Genomic DNA, 12997 nt, shown 5'->3' on the forward strand with positions numbered 1-12997 from the left:
CTTGTGGCAGAGTCCTCTGTCCGTCAATCTCCAAATAAGGCCCTATATTTTCTGTAAAGCCGTATACACGTAGAGCAGGGGCTCTTCTCAGGCCAATGTATAGTACAGGACTTCATTTTATATATTTTGAATGGCGCGATAAGTTTATCATTCATTTCCCAATTTTCTTGCGTCTAATTGGTCTTTGTTTTGATAAAGTCAAGTGTGTGAAGAGGAGGGCTAACAGTGAGAGGAACCTGTAGCTACTTGTTTAGCTCACGGTCTACCAATGGTAAGCTAGATAGGTGGTACAGCATTCACCTAGTCTGGAAGTTAGCAGTGTGGCCCAAGATTGGGATCTACGAAGCCAAACACATTCCAGCTGCAAATGTTTCATAAGGCAAAGACACCAAATCTCTACTTGTTGATATTAAAGAATACAGGGCATAATAAGCTATTTACATTTGACCGAACTAACACTGAGTGGGAGGATATTTTTTCCATTATAAACTACATGTGATGCATTTGACAAAGGGTTAAATTTTTGTTAATGAAAATTGGTTGTATGGAACTTAACAAAAACATTAAAGTGACGGTTCTGATACTTTCTAGAAATTGGTGGATTGTATGTTATGAAAATCTGGAATATTAAGCGTTTAAAAGTAAATTATTATGCAATTATTTAACTTTATTATCAAGTTATTTCACATTCACACGAGCTGAGACAAGACATTTCTTTACAAGACAGAGAGGCTTCTTAAGAAGGAAAACAACAAAGATTCAGCAGCTGCTATTCTGCATCCTATGGTTTCACGGATAGTCAACGCTAGAATAATTCCCCGCTGTGGGCATAGGACTGTAACCCGACATATCAATCATATCTGTCCATAAATTCATAAATAGGATGAGAATGTCCATGTGCCAGGAAGCTATCGAAGGCAAGATTTTTCTGAAATGTAAACTGCCAAGCTCCAAAAAGCCATGACTGCATTACAGCATCTACAGTGCAAAATACTTCGTCCTTATCATCTACCCTTACTCTCAGATCTAAAACAACTGACTTTGTGATGCAAACACCGTGCAAAGCATCATGGGCAATAGAAGTTCAAGGCGTATTAATGGGACAGGAGGCTATTTCTCAGACGTCTTCAATGAAAACCTTTCTTTGTTCGCATCCGAGTCTCACGCATGCAGCAGATAAATGTTCTCACATTTATTACTTCAAAGAAAGTTCTTACAATTAATGACCAGAACTACAAATGAGCAATGTTTTGAAGAAATAGTTGCTTAACAACTATTAATAACTAGGTCTTAGCTCAGAAGACAGGAACACCACAATATTAACGTTCTTCCTTACAGCTTCTAAAGAAACGTTTCTTGTGTAAAACACATACATACAATGTTACATTGCTCCATTTTAGTGAAGTGGGAAGTCGAGGAGGGCACTTACAGGTCGCAACTGAACTTCAGATCGATTTTATTTCAAGTTTTTACATAGCATAAAATCCACCATCCTCTGTAAACTATACACTGATGCAATTTTCAGTTTATTGTTGGCATGATTAGATAAATCAGTGAGTTCAGTGCTCCTTGCTGCATCTCCTGGCAACAGTTTATGGTTTTATTCCCAGCTCAAACACTTCATACTTCTGTGGTCAATAAAATGCGTAGAATTGAGTGTGATAAGGAAAATGCCACTTACCTAGTTTACATCTGTTTGTGGCATGTAGTGCTGCAGATTCACATGCTTTGCATAGTCCGCCATCTAGTGATGGCCGTGTGTGTGTGTTTTACAAGTTCTTTTTCTTCTAACAATCTTTTTCGAGTCACGAGCTCGAGTGACTGCTCCTCTCGGTGATAATGCAGATGGGCATCGAGTCCTTTGTTAGATTGTTTTCCTGCAGGAGGGCGATCTAAAGAGTGAAGAGTTGTATATGTACATATATATAGTAAGTAAAGATGATGTCCATGAGATGTATATACATATTTACATATTACAGTACCACAATGGCTACAGGCTTCCGGGGAGGAAGGAGGCTGCATGTGAATCTGCCGCACTATATGCCACGAACAAATGTACACTAGGTAAGTGACATTTTCTGTTTAATGGCATGTGTAGCACAGATACACATGCTTTGCATAGACTGAAAGCAGTCCCCTCCTAAAATAAGCAGTGGCTAGCCTGTTGGATTAGTTTGAAATAGTGTTTTAAGCACTGCTTGACCAACACTTGCTTATTGGCGAGACTACACGTCCACACAATAGTGCTTTGTAAATGTGTGTGATGTAGACCATGTGGCTGCTTTGCATATGTCTGCCATTGGTATATTTCATAAGAATGACATTGAAGCTCCTTTCTTCCTAGTAGAATGTGCTTTATGAGTTACTAATAGTTGTCTTTTAGCTTTAGGATAACACATTTGAATACACTTTACTATCCATCTTGCTAATCCTTGTTTGGAAATGGGATTACCTTTATGAGGCTGTTGAAAAGGCACAAAAAGTTGTTCAGATTTTCTAAAATCTTTTGGTGTGTCTATGTAATACATAAGAGCTCTTTTGAGATCAAGAGTGTGGAGAGCTCTTTCAGCTACTGAAGACTGGCAATTCCACTGATCGACTGATGTGAAATGGTGAGACCGGTTTGGGTAGGAATTGTGGATTTGTTCTAAGTACTATTTTGTGTTTGTGAATTTAAGAAGGGCTCTTCTAAAGTGAATGCTTGAATTTCACTTACTCTCCTTAAGAAAGTAATTGCTACCAGGAAAGCAACTTTCCATGAGAGAAAGTGAAGTGTGCAAGAATGCATGGGCTCAAATGGTGGGCCCATAAGTCTTGTGAGCACAGTGTTAAGATTCCGGGATGGAGCTGGTGGAGCCCTAGGTGGAATAACTCTTTTAAGGCCTTCCATAAAAGCTTTTATGACAGGAATTCTAAACAGAGAGATATGCTGTCTGTTTTGGAGGTAGGCTGATATTGCTGTTAAATGAATTTTAATAGAGGATTATGCAAGATTTGCTTTTTGTAAGTAAAGGATGCTTTAAGGGGATTAATGTTTTTGGGTTGACAGTAATACACAAAACGTTTCCATTTAGCTGCATAGCATTGCCTAGTTGTAGGTTTACATGCTTCCCTTAGAATGTCAATACATTCTGATGGAAGCTGTAGATATCCAAACTATGACCTCAGGAGCCAAACTGAGATGTCTGATTTGACCCTTGTTTTGAGTCAATAGGTCTGGTCTGTTTGGGAGCTTGTGATGTGGTACTTCAGATAGATCCCATAGTGTGTACCAGTGTTGACGTGCCCATGTGGAAGCTATGAGTATCATAGTGAGTGAAGTGTGCCGGATCTTGTTGACCAGAAATGGAATTAGCGGGAGAGGGGGGAAGAGCGTAAGCAAATATCCCTGACCAACTGATCCATAGAGCACTGCCCTTGCATTGAGGGTTTGGGTACCTGGATGCGAAGTTTAGGCATTTTGTGTTTTCGTGTGTTGCGAAACGGTCTATGGTTGGTGTTCCCCACATATGAAAGTAATGTTGGATTACTGGTGGGTGAATCTCCCATTCCTGTATTTGTTGCTGCGTCCTGTTTAAGAGGTCCGCTAGTTGGTTAAGTATCCCTGGGATGTACTCTGCTAGTAGGTGAATGAGATTGTGAATTGCCCACTTCCAAATTGTTTGTGCTAGAAGGGACAACTGAGTGTGCCCCCCCCGTTTTTGCAGATAATACATTGATGTCATGTTGTCTGTCCTTATTGAGACTGTCTTGTGTGTGATTTGTGGCTGGAATGCTTTAATGGCTAAGAACACTGCCAGCAATTCCATGTGGTTTATGTGGTAAGTCTGCGGGATTGAGTCCCATTCTCCCTGTACTGTAAGATTGTCGAGATATGCTTTCCAACCTGTCATTGATGCATCTGTGGTGATTATTGTCTGTGGCACAGGGTCTTGAAATGGCTGCCCCTTTGATAAGTTAGTGTGATTCCACCATTGAAGAGAGGTACAAGTCTGGCAGTCCAACAACAGATCGTGAAGTTGACCCTGTGCCTGAGACCATTGCTGTGAGAGACACTGTTGCAGGGGTCTCATGTTTAGACGTGCATTGGGCACTATTGATATGCAGGATGCAATAATTCCCAAGAGTTTCATGATAATCTTACTGTGTAAGTTTGATTGTACTGGAGTTGAGATATGAGACTGTGGAACGCTTGAACTCTTTGCAGGTTTGGATAAGCTAATGCTGACTGAGTACTCCCAGATATGCTTGTACTTGCGCTGGCTGAAGGTGAGACTTCTGGTAATTGATTGTGAGTCGTAGACTGTGTATTGATTATGTGTTGTGTGTGTCGTTGACAAGTTTTAATGGTACTGTTTTTTTATTAGCCAGTAATCTAGATAGGGAAAGACGTGTATGCACTGTCTTCTGAGGTATGCTACAGCCACTGCTAGGCATTTGGTAAACACTCTTGGTGCTGTTATTACTCCAAAGTGTAGCACTTTGAACTGGTAGTGCTTGCCTGCTATTACAAACCTTAGGTACTTGCAGTGCGCTGGATGTATAGGAATATTGAAGTAAGCATCTTTTAGATCTAATGCTGTCATGTAGTCTTGTTTTTGTAATAAAGGGATGACATCCTGAAGAGTGACTATGTGGAAATGCTCTGACAGAATATACTGATTGACAGGTCTGAGATGAAGGATTGGTCTGAGAGTGCCATCCTTTTTTGGTATGAGGAAGTATAGAGGATATACTCCTGTTCCTTGTTGATTGAGGAGTACTACACCCCTGTTGCACCTTTGAGTAGAAGTGATTCTACCTCTTGTTTTAACAGAGCAATGTGTTCAGGAGAAAGCCTGTGTGAATGAGGAGGAATGTTTGGTGGAGTGGAGATGAGTTCTAGGCAATAACTATTGTGGATAAATGACAGTACCCATTGATCCGATGTAATTTTTAGCCAATGACAGTGGAAATATTGCAGTCTTCCTCCCACAGGAGATGTGTGCTGTGTGGGGGTGCAGAGAAAGTCACTGCTTTGATGAGGCGGAGGCACCTCTTGGGGTACTGGATTTGTCCCTACTTCTGAAATTGTCTCCCCTATAGGAGCTCCTAAAGGATCCCCTGGAATATTACTGTTGTCGTTGTTTTTGTTGGGACGTAGAGGCCTCTGATGTTTGAGGTGTAAAACCTCCTCTGAATTAAGGCTTATGAAAAGTGCCTCGAAAAGGTGTTGTGTAAAGGGCATCTATGGCATTTGCTGTTTCGGAGTCCTTTTTAAATTTTTCAGTGATGGTATCCACCTCAGGTCCAAATAGTTGCGGTTTATTAAAAGGAATATTAAGGACCGCTTGCTGTATTTCAGGTTTGAATCCTGAGGACCGCAACCAAGCATGCCTTCTGATCATAACACTAGTATTAATTCCCTTAGCTGCGGTGTCAGCTGCGTCTAGTCCGGATCTAATCTGGTTGTTGGCAATAGCTTGTCCTTCTGTCACTGCCTGCTGTGCCCTTTTTTGGTGTTCTGTAGGGAGGTATTGAAGGAACTCCTGCATTTCGTCCCAATCAGCCCAGTCATACCTGGCTAAAAGATCTTGGGAGTTGGCAATCCGCCACTGATTTGCTGCTTGAGTTGCCTCTTGTCTGCTGCATCGGATTTGCGGCTTCCTTTATCAGCGGGGAGGAGCATCCCCTGTTGATTGACTGCTCGCCCTTTTCAATGCGCCACTGACCACGATGGAATCAAGTGGCAATTGTTGTGATATAAGAATTGGATCTGATGGTGCAGCTTTATATTTCTTATCCCTACACCCTAGGTGTTAGTACCCTAGCTTGTGCCGGCTCTTTAAAAATGTTATCAGCATGTTTTAACATGCCTAGTAACATCGGCAAACGTTGGTACTGCTTATGTGTAGAGGAAAGTGTGTTGAATAGGAAATCATCCTCTATCGGCTCAGAGTGCATCTGCACATTATGGTATGTGGCTGATCTGGCAATGACCTGATTATAGGTTGTGGTGTCTCTAAGTGGAGATGGCTTTGTGGGATACAGATCAGGGTCGTTAGATGGAATTGGATCAGAATTGTACATATCCCATGGGTCCATATTATAAGGATAATCACCCATATAATCCCCGTCTGAGGAGACAGGAGATTGTGCCGAAAACCGTGTGGGTAAAGGGGTTGGTGGAGTGTGAGTGGTGGAGAAGTGGAAAAGAGAGGTGAATGCGGTGGAGAAGGCTGATGCACTTTCTTTGGCTTCTCCTTGTGCTTAAATATTTACGCTGGTGAAGGGCCAGGTTCCAAACTTTCTTGGAATGACCGTTTCCTCTTGGTTATAGGACGAGGAGGCGCAATCATTTTCCCCATATCCTTTTGGATCTGTATTTTCCTCTGCTTATGGTCCATGACCTGCAGAATGGGTCTAATGTTGGTTGATACCTCTGGAGATGGAACCTGTTTACTTACCACAAATGAATGCTCCGAAAGCTTGGTGATAGACTGCTTCAAACAGGCCGAAAATGTGGTTTCTGAAGCTAATGGACGTTTTTTCGGCTCTGAGGTTCCGACGTGGAAGCTTCCATGTTATTACCCGATCCCGAAAAAGGCATGGCAATCTGTTCTGTGGAGTGCGTTTTGGCCTTTTTCGACATCGAACCCGAGGGTAGGTTGACATGATGTAGTTTTCGGGTCAGACCATGGCCGGCAAGCAGTGATGGACCCAAGGCCTTCTGTGACTTTTTATACTGTTTTTGGTGATGAGAAGGGGCTGGTGTACTCACATACTGCGCCGCAGGAATAACTTGGCTGTCCCCATCTGAGTCACGGTCGGAGTCGGACTTCGATGCCATCTCTAGCTGCCTTGCTCTCCGATCCCGTAAAGTCTTCTTGGACCAGAAGGATTGGCACGCCTCGCAGGTTTCTTCCTTATGATCTGGAGAGAGGCAGACACAGAGTGTTCATCGGTGTAGGGGACATGGCGTTGCACCAAGGGCAGAATCGAAATGGAGTCCGATCCATGAGCCTGTGACGCAGTAGGCCTGAGAAGACCACAGGAGCCCAAAAGGGCAGTTAATCAATCCCAACACTACAATCAGATCGAGAGTAGTCGGAAAATGCGTTCAAAAACGATACCGACGTTGAAGGAAAAGATAGAGAAGTTCAGATAGAACCGAACCGAGATCTACCACAGTGAGAGGGAACACGTCCGAACCAGACGGCGGAAAGAAAACAATCTAATAAAGGACTCTATATGCCCATGCGCAATAGTAAAGTGTATTCAAACTTGTTATCCTATCTCTAAAAGACAACTATTAGTAACTCCTAAAGCACATTCTACTAGGAAGAAAGGAGCTTCAATGTCATTCTTAGGAAATATACCAATGGCAGACATGCAAAGCAGCCACATGGTCTACACCACACACATTTACAAAGCACTATTGTGTGGACGTGTTGTCTCGCCAACAAGCAAATGTTGGTCAAGCAGTGCTTAGAACACTATTTTAACCTACTCCAAAACTTCTACAGGCTAGCCACTGCTTATTTTAGGAGGGGACTGCTTTTCAGGCTATGTAAAGCATGTGTATGTGCAGCTACACATGCCATCAAACAGAAAATGTCACTTACCTAGTGTAAATCTGTTCATGCAGCAGACATGTGCCCCCCCTCCTCCCCAGAAGCCTGTAGCCATTGTGGTACTGTAATATGTAAAGATGTATATACAACGCATGAACATCTTTACTTACTATGTATATGTACATATACAACTCTTCAATCCTCGATCTCATGACTCGAAAAAGCTTCTTCGAATAAAAACACCTTGTAACACTCCAAGCCCAACACTAGATGGCAGACTATGCAAAGCATGTGTATCTGCAGCTACACATGCCATCAAACTTGTAACAACTGTTATTCACAGAACGATGTTGCACTCTTTAGTAAACACACCTAAATATAAACAATCCATGTAATAAAAGATGCACCTTTTTTTATTCTAAGCATCCTACCTACGTTTTAAAACTGTACATAGGACTTTAGTGTTTAGATTATTCTGTGTCTAGAGAACGTAAAAGTCTAGAGGACTAGAGAACGCAAAAGAGATGCAAAATGTTTCGCACTCAATTGAAATCTTGAGTACAATGTGAAAACAAAGAAGTTAAACATTTTCATGAAAAGAACACCTACTTAAGTAGAAATTGTTCCCATTTTTGACAAATAGATTTCCTTCTCTCACTAATGCAGTGATGTTAACACTGTCTGGGTGAACGCTGCCTACTGTAGTAGCGGAATGCAGCCATCAAAATGTAACAAGCATTTGCAATGCAACGGGGTCTCGCATTTGCCCGAGTAAGAGCTATTAGCGTTGTAAACCCCTAACTGAACTTTTCTTGCCACAAAAATTGAAACAATAAAACCCAGCGCGATTGCACTGCATGGAAAATAAAAAAGATAAAGTGGTGCAGAAAACATGGAGCCTCGTATGTTTTCAGTAGTTTACCGGTGCTCTTGAGGAGGGCTAACCTCCGGAAAAGGCATGAGGTATGCATGCCCTTCACTAATGAAATCAAGTGGATTTTAAAGGGCAAGCCCACCAACCAAAGCAAGTGACAGGTGTGACATGGGTTTGGTTAAAAGCCCAAAGAGAGATTAGAGCAGGGACTGAGCGCTTGTGCGCTCAACCCTAAAATGTGACCTTTAATATCCATAAACTGAGTAAACTGTATTGCATTTCATAGGCAGCATTCTTGCTTGTTGAAATTTGCAGATTACGCAGCCTATGATGGATTCAACAGTGAATGCAACAAGTCTATAATTGTTCAAACCCAGAAAATACCCTGAATTACATAATTCTGGCCTTGATTATTGTTTAAGAAGTTAGCAGAGTCGCAAATGATAACTAGAAAGATGCAAGTCACTATAAGGATCTCCTGCTGCCCAGTGTGAACTGCTATTTTCAGTTTCTTACCAATATTTTGAAACCTGACTGTCAATAAATTCTACCCACCAAAGAATCAGTCGCATGTCTGCTCTATAAAAGATGTACCTGCACGTGCAGTAGAAGAGATGACCATCGTTGTAAAGTTGCAGTGCCAGCTCTGCTTGATGATTGGACATTAGCTTGTCATTTATAACAACAATAAGCGTCTTTCTCTCTTCAAGGGTTTCTAAACAGCTCCCAGCTCCTATACAAGAAATGAAAAAGGTAATCATCATTTCTAGACATCTACACATAGACAAATCATATTCAGCTAAATACAACCTACCCCCATTCTTGTATCCGAAGATGCTGACCAATAACAGATTCAAGTACGCTTACACGTTCTTAAACAAGGTGAAAACCCTTGCTCTTACTAGACTTGGACCATTATAGCCTACAGCCTCTTACTTTGTTTTTATTTCAGCATAGACTTAGAACCCTATTAAACAGATAGCTCTATCGAGTCTATAGCTGATTTTAAGTCACATTTTCTCCAATCGTCTCACCCTCTCACTGGACACATCCACCCTTCCCTTACATTATTGGCGACTAATAGATCTCTGACAAAGAGCCCTCTTGTCGGCCAGCTGGGCATTGCAGCACCAGCCTAATGTGTAGCAAGCCCAACGACAAAGCATGCCACCTTTGGGTGGTTATCACTAAGTGTGCATGCTCCAAGTGACCGTACATAGACTCTAGTGTGAGCCTAATCTAGTTGAATACAGAGCAGTTTACTCCTATTTCATTATTCTAGCAGTGAGGAGAGTGATTATTACCCTGACATTCTCCTTGTCCTTCCTAATTATATATGCTTGTGTTTTACAGCCCAAGAGTGTGAGACTAGGGTGATCAGAATTTTAAAGCCAAAAACCGGGAAATTTCACAAAAATAGAAAAAGGACTGCAGTTTTACTTTAACCGAATGCACAGAATGGCTGCGCTCATCATCATAGAATTACAGCAGACACACTAAGAACAAACACAATGCAATTTTCAAAGCCAGTATCATGCCTGTTAATTAAATTGCTTTTTTATAACAGCTGCCAAATATCCCTGCTTTGGAAAACATAAAAAGGTGCCTCCCACCGTTTTCAGTCATCCCTCTCTGAAAACCAGGACATGAGCTACATTTCCCGAAATCTGCCGGGATAGCTGGCAAATAACCAGGACTGCCCCGGTAAATACGGGACGCCTGGTCACCCTAAGTAAGAATGGCAGCTGTCACGTGCTGAATGAACAGGGAACACCTGTTCTTTGCCAGGTCGAACCCTTCCCAGACCGGATCATTAGGCCTGAATGTATCTCACCCTGCAGTGGCGAATGATGTTTTATTGGAGACCCAGTGCTTGTTTCATAAGCAAACAGACAGATTTCATGAAAGATGGTGTGTGAGTACTCCGTGGTCCAGTGTCACACGCCCTAGGCACTGCACAATCCGAGCCCATTGCAGACCTCGACCAGGCCTTCCAAAACTTCACCACCTGGATCACCAAATCCGCAGACAGAGTTGCCCTGTTGAAACCAGCTAAAACCAACAACACCTCCAAGCCACCAAGATGGCACACTCCGGAGCTCAGAAACTCCAAATGTGACTGCCACAGACATAGGAAACAATGACGCATGACCAAGGACCCCTTCGACAGAGCTGCAAGTCAGCCCTCAACATCCACAACCACCATAACAAGGCAGCAAAAGGAGCAGCAATCACTGCCCACATCGACACCGCAACCAACCATACAAAAGGACTCTTCAGAATCATCAAGGAATTCTCTAAACTGATAGCCACAGAGACCACCATCCACCTACCCTAGGAACTCTGCGACACCCTCTCAGACTACATCCACAGCAAGATCACCACCATATACAACAATTTGAACCCCCAACTCTCCACCTACAAACTAGACAACATCTCTTAAACAGCAAACACAAGCCACACGATAACCTCCTGGTCTCTGATTACCACACAGACCACTGCAGCCATCATATCATCTATCCATCCAGGGGCACCCACCGACCCCTGCTCCCACCGGCTTTTCAACCTCGGAGCCAACACTATTAGCACGGAACGAACCTGCATCCTCAACACCTTCATCTCCAAAGTAACCTTCCAGGATGAATGGAAGCACACAGAGGTCAGACCACTTCTAAAGAAACCCTCCATTGACCCCAGCGACCTCAAAAACTACAGACCGATCTCCCTGGCTCCCCTTCCTGGCTGAAGTGCTTCAGAAAACCATCAACCAACAGCTCACGGACTCCCTCAAATCGAACGAAACCACCTTCTCAACACCTCACAATCGGGATTCCAGGCCAACCATGGCACGGAGACTGCACTGATTGCTGGCAAGGATGACATCAGGGCCCTCCTTGAACGGGGCTAGCTGGAAAGCTCAGATCCTTCTGCACCTCTCCGTAGCATTTCATAGTCTCCCACCACACTCTTCTCAACAGACTCCACAACATAGGCATTCAACAAAACGCACTTAAGTGAGTCACCTCTTTGCAGTCAGGCCGCACACAGAGCATCTGCCTTCCTTCCTTAACTTCTCCACCCAAGAACGTTACCTGCGGCGTACCCCAAGGATCTTTTCTCAGCCCAACCCTGTTCAACATCTACATGACACCTCTCACAGACATCGCCAGATCCTATGGACTAAATATAGTCTCATACGCAAACGACACTCAACTAATCCTCTCACTCACCTAAGACACCCACAACGCCAGAGCCAACTTATGCAACGCAATGACCAACATAGCAAAATGGATGAAAAACAGCTGCCTCAAACTAAACACTGACAAAAGGGAAGTCCTGACCTTCGGGAAGAACACTTCTGTATGGGACCACAGATTATGGCTAGCAGAACTCAAACCAACACCCTCTCCATCAGACCATGCATGATACCTCTGCATCATCCTTCACTGCGGACTATTCATGAATTGACAAGTAAAGTAAATCGCCTCCTCCTGTTTCTACATCCTCAGTATGCTCCGCCGAATCTTCAAATGGATCCCTATGACAGCAGAAAGACAGTCACGCATGCCCTGGTCACCAGCTGCCTCGACTATGCCAACGCTCCCTACGCTGAAGTGTCCTCCTAGTTATTTAAGACTCCAGACTCTACAGAACATTGCACCAGACTCGTCCTTAACATCACCAACTGCTCAAGTATCACCCCTCTCTTCAGGAACCTCCACTAGCTCCCTGTCCAGAAAAGATGCCAATTCAAAATCCTTAAGGCTCTCCACAATCTACGGCCAACACACATACACACACACACACACACCCCTCCGCCCAGAGGCTGCTTCTCATCCTACACAGCAGCCAAGTCCTGGAACAGCCTACTCCTCCACCTCCCTTCCTGGCGGACTACAGAAGGAGACTCAAGACATGGCTTTTCGACAGACACGGCACCCTTAGCGCCCAGATACCCTTAGGGGTGATAGTGCTGCGCTTTACAAATGCAATGACTGATTGATTGAGTGGTCTGTGTGACGTTTTTTCCACAGTGGGTAGATAAGGCGATTTGTGTTATCTTCGTAGATTTGTCACTGTGTGCAAACATGTGATGTACTTGGGCATGGGTGGTGCGGAGATGAGGTGATGTAATGGATCATTAGGATGGGCGTAAGTGCCAGAGGACTTGGTAACAGCAAGGCAGGGAAAGAGGCAGTATTATGAGCAGCAGCATACTGAGTAGTGAAGGGATATGTAGCAAAGGTAGAAGTAGAGGAGCAACCTAGGATATGCACCCTGCAAAACATAGGTACATTTCAGGCAGTTCACTTACTTTAAATATATAACCTGCAGAACTGGAAACTTAGTGGGGAAGGGTAGCCATACATTGCAAGGGTCAGGACCTTGTTTTGGACAACAGATGATCACACACGTCACCTAGGAGCAGTAATCCTGGTGGACTACAGCGTTCCTCTTGTTTTCACATAGTGTGTAATGTACTGGGACTAGCCTAGGAGTCATGTATTTGTATCTTTACTTTGTTAGGTGTCTTCCATCAGTCTTTGATCCAGTTTGCAATGATGAGTAG

General features: G+C 43.4%; 1 protein-coding gene across 2 annotated transcripts in view; it reads right to left on the reverse strand.

Annotated features, from left to right (window-relative positions):
• Positions 1–12997, reverse strand: part of LOC138261803 (UDP-N-acetylglucosamine transferase subunit ALG13-like) — a 97838-nt gene that overhangs the window by 13953 nt on the left and 70888 nt on the right. For both annotated transcript variants that reach the window (XM_069211186.1, XM_069211195.1), the window contains one exon: positions 9022–9160. In XM_069211186.1, the coding sequence (XP_069067287.1) occupies positions 9022–9160 (139 nt within the window). The remainder of the gene's footprint in view (positions 1–9021; positions 9161–12997) is intronic.

Source organism: Pleurodeles waltl, chromosome 2_1 (genome assembly GCF_031143425.1).
Source record: "Pleurodeles waltl isolate 20211129_DDA chromosome 2_1, aPleWal1.hap1.20221129, whole genome shotgun sequence".
NCBI lineage: Eukaryota > Metazoa > Chordata > Amphibia > Caudata > Salamandridae > Pleurodeles > Pleurodeles waltl.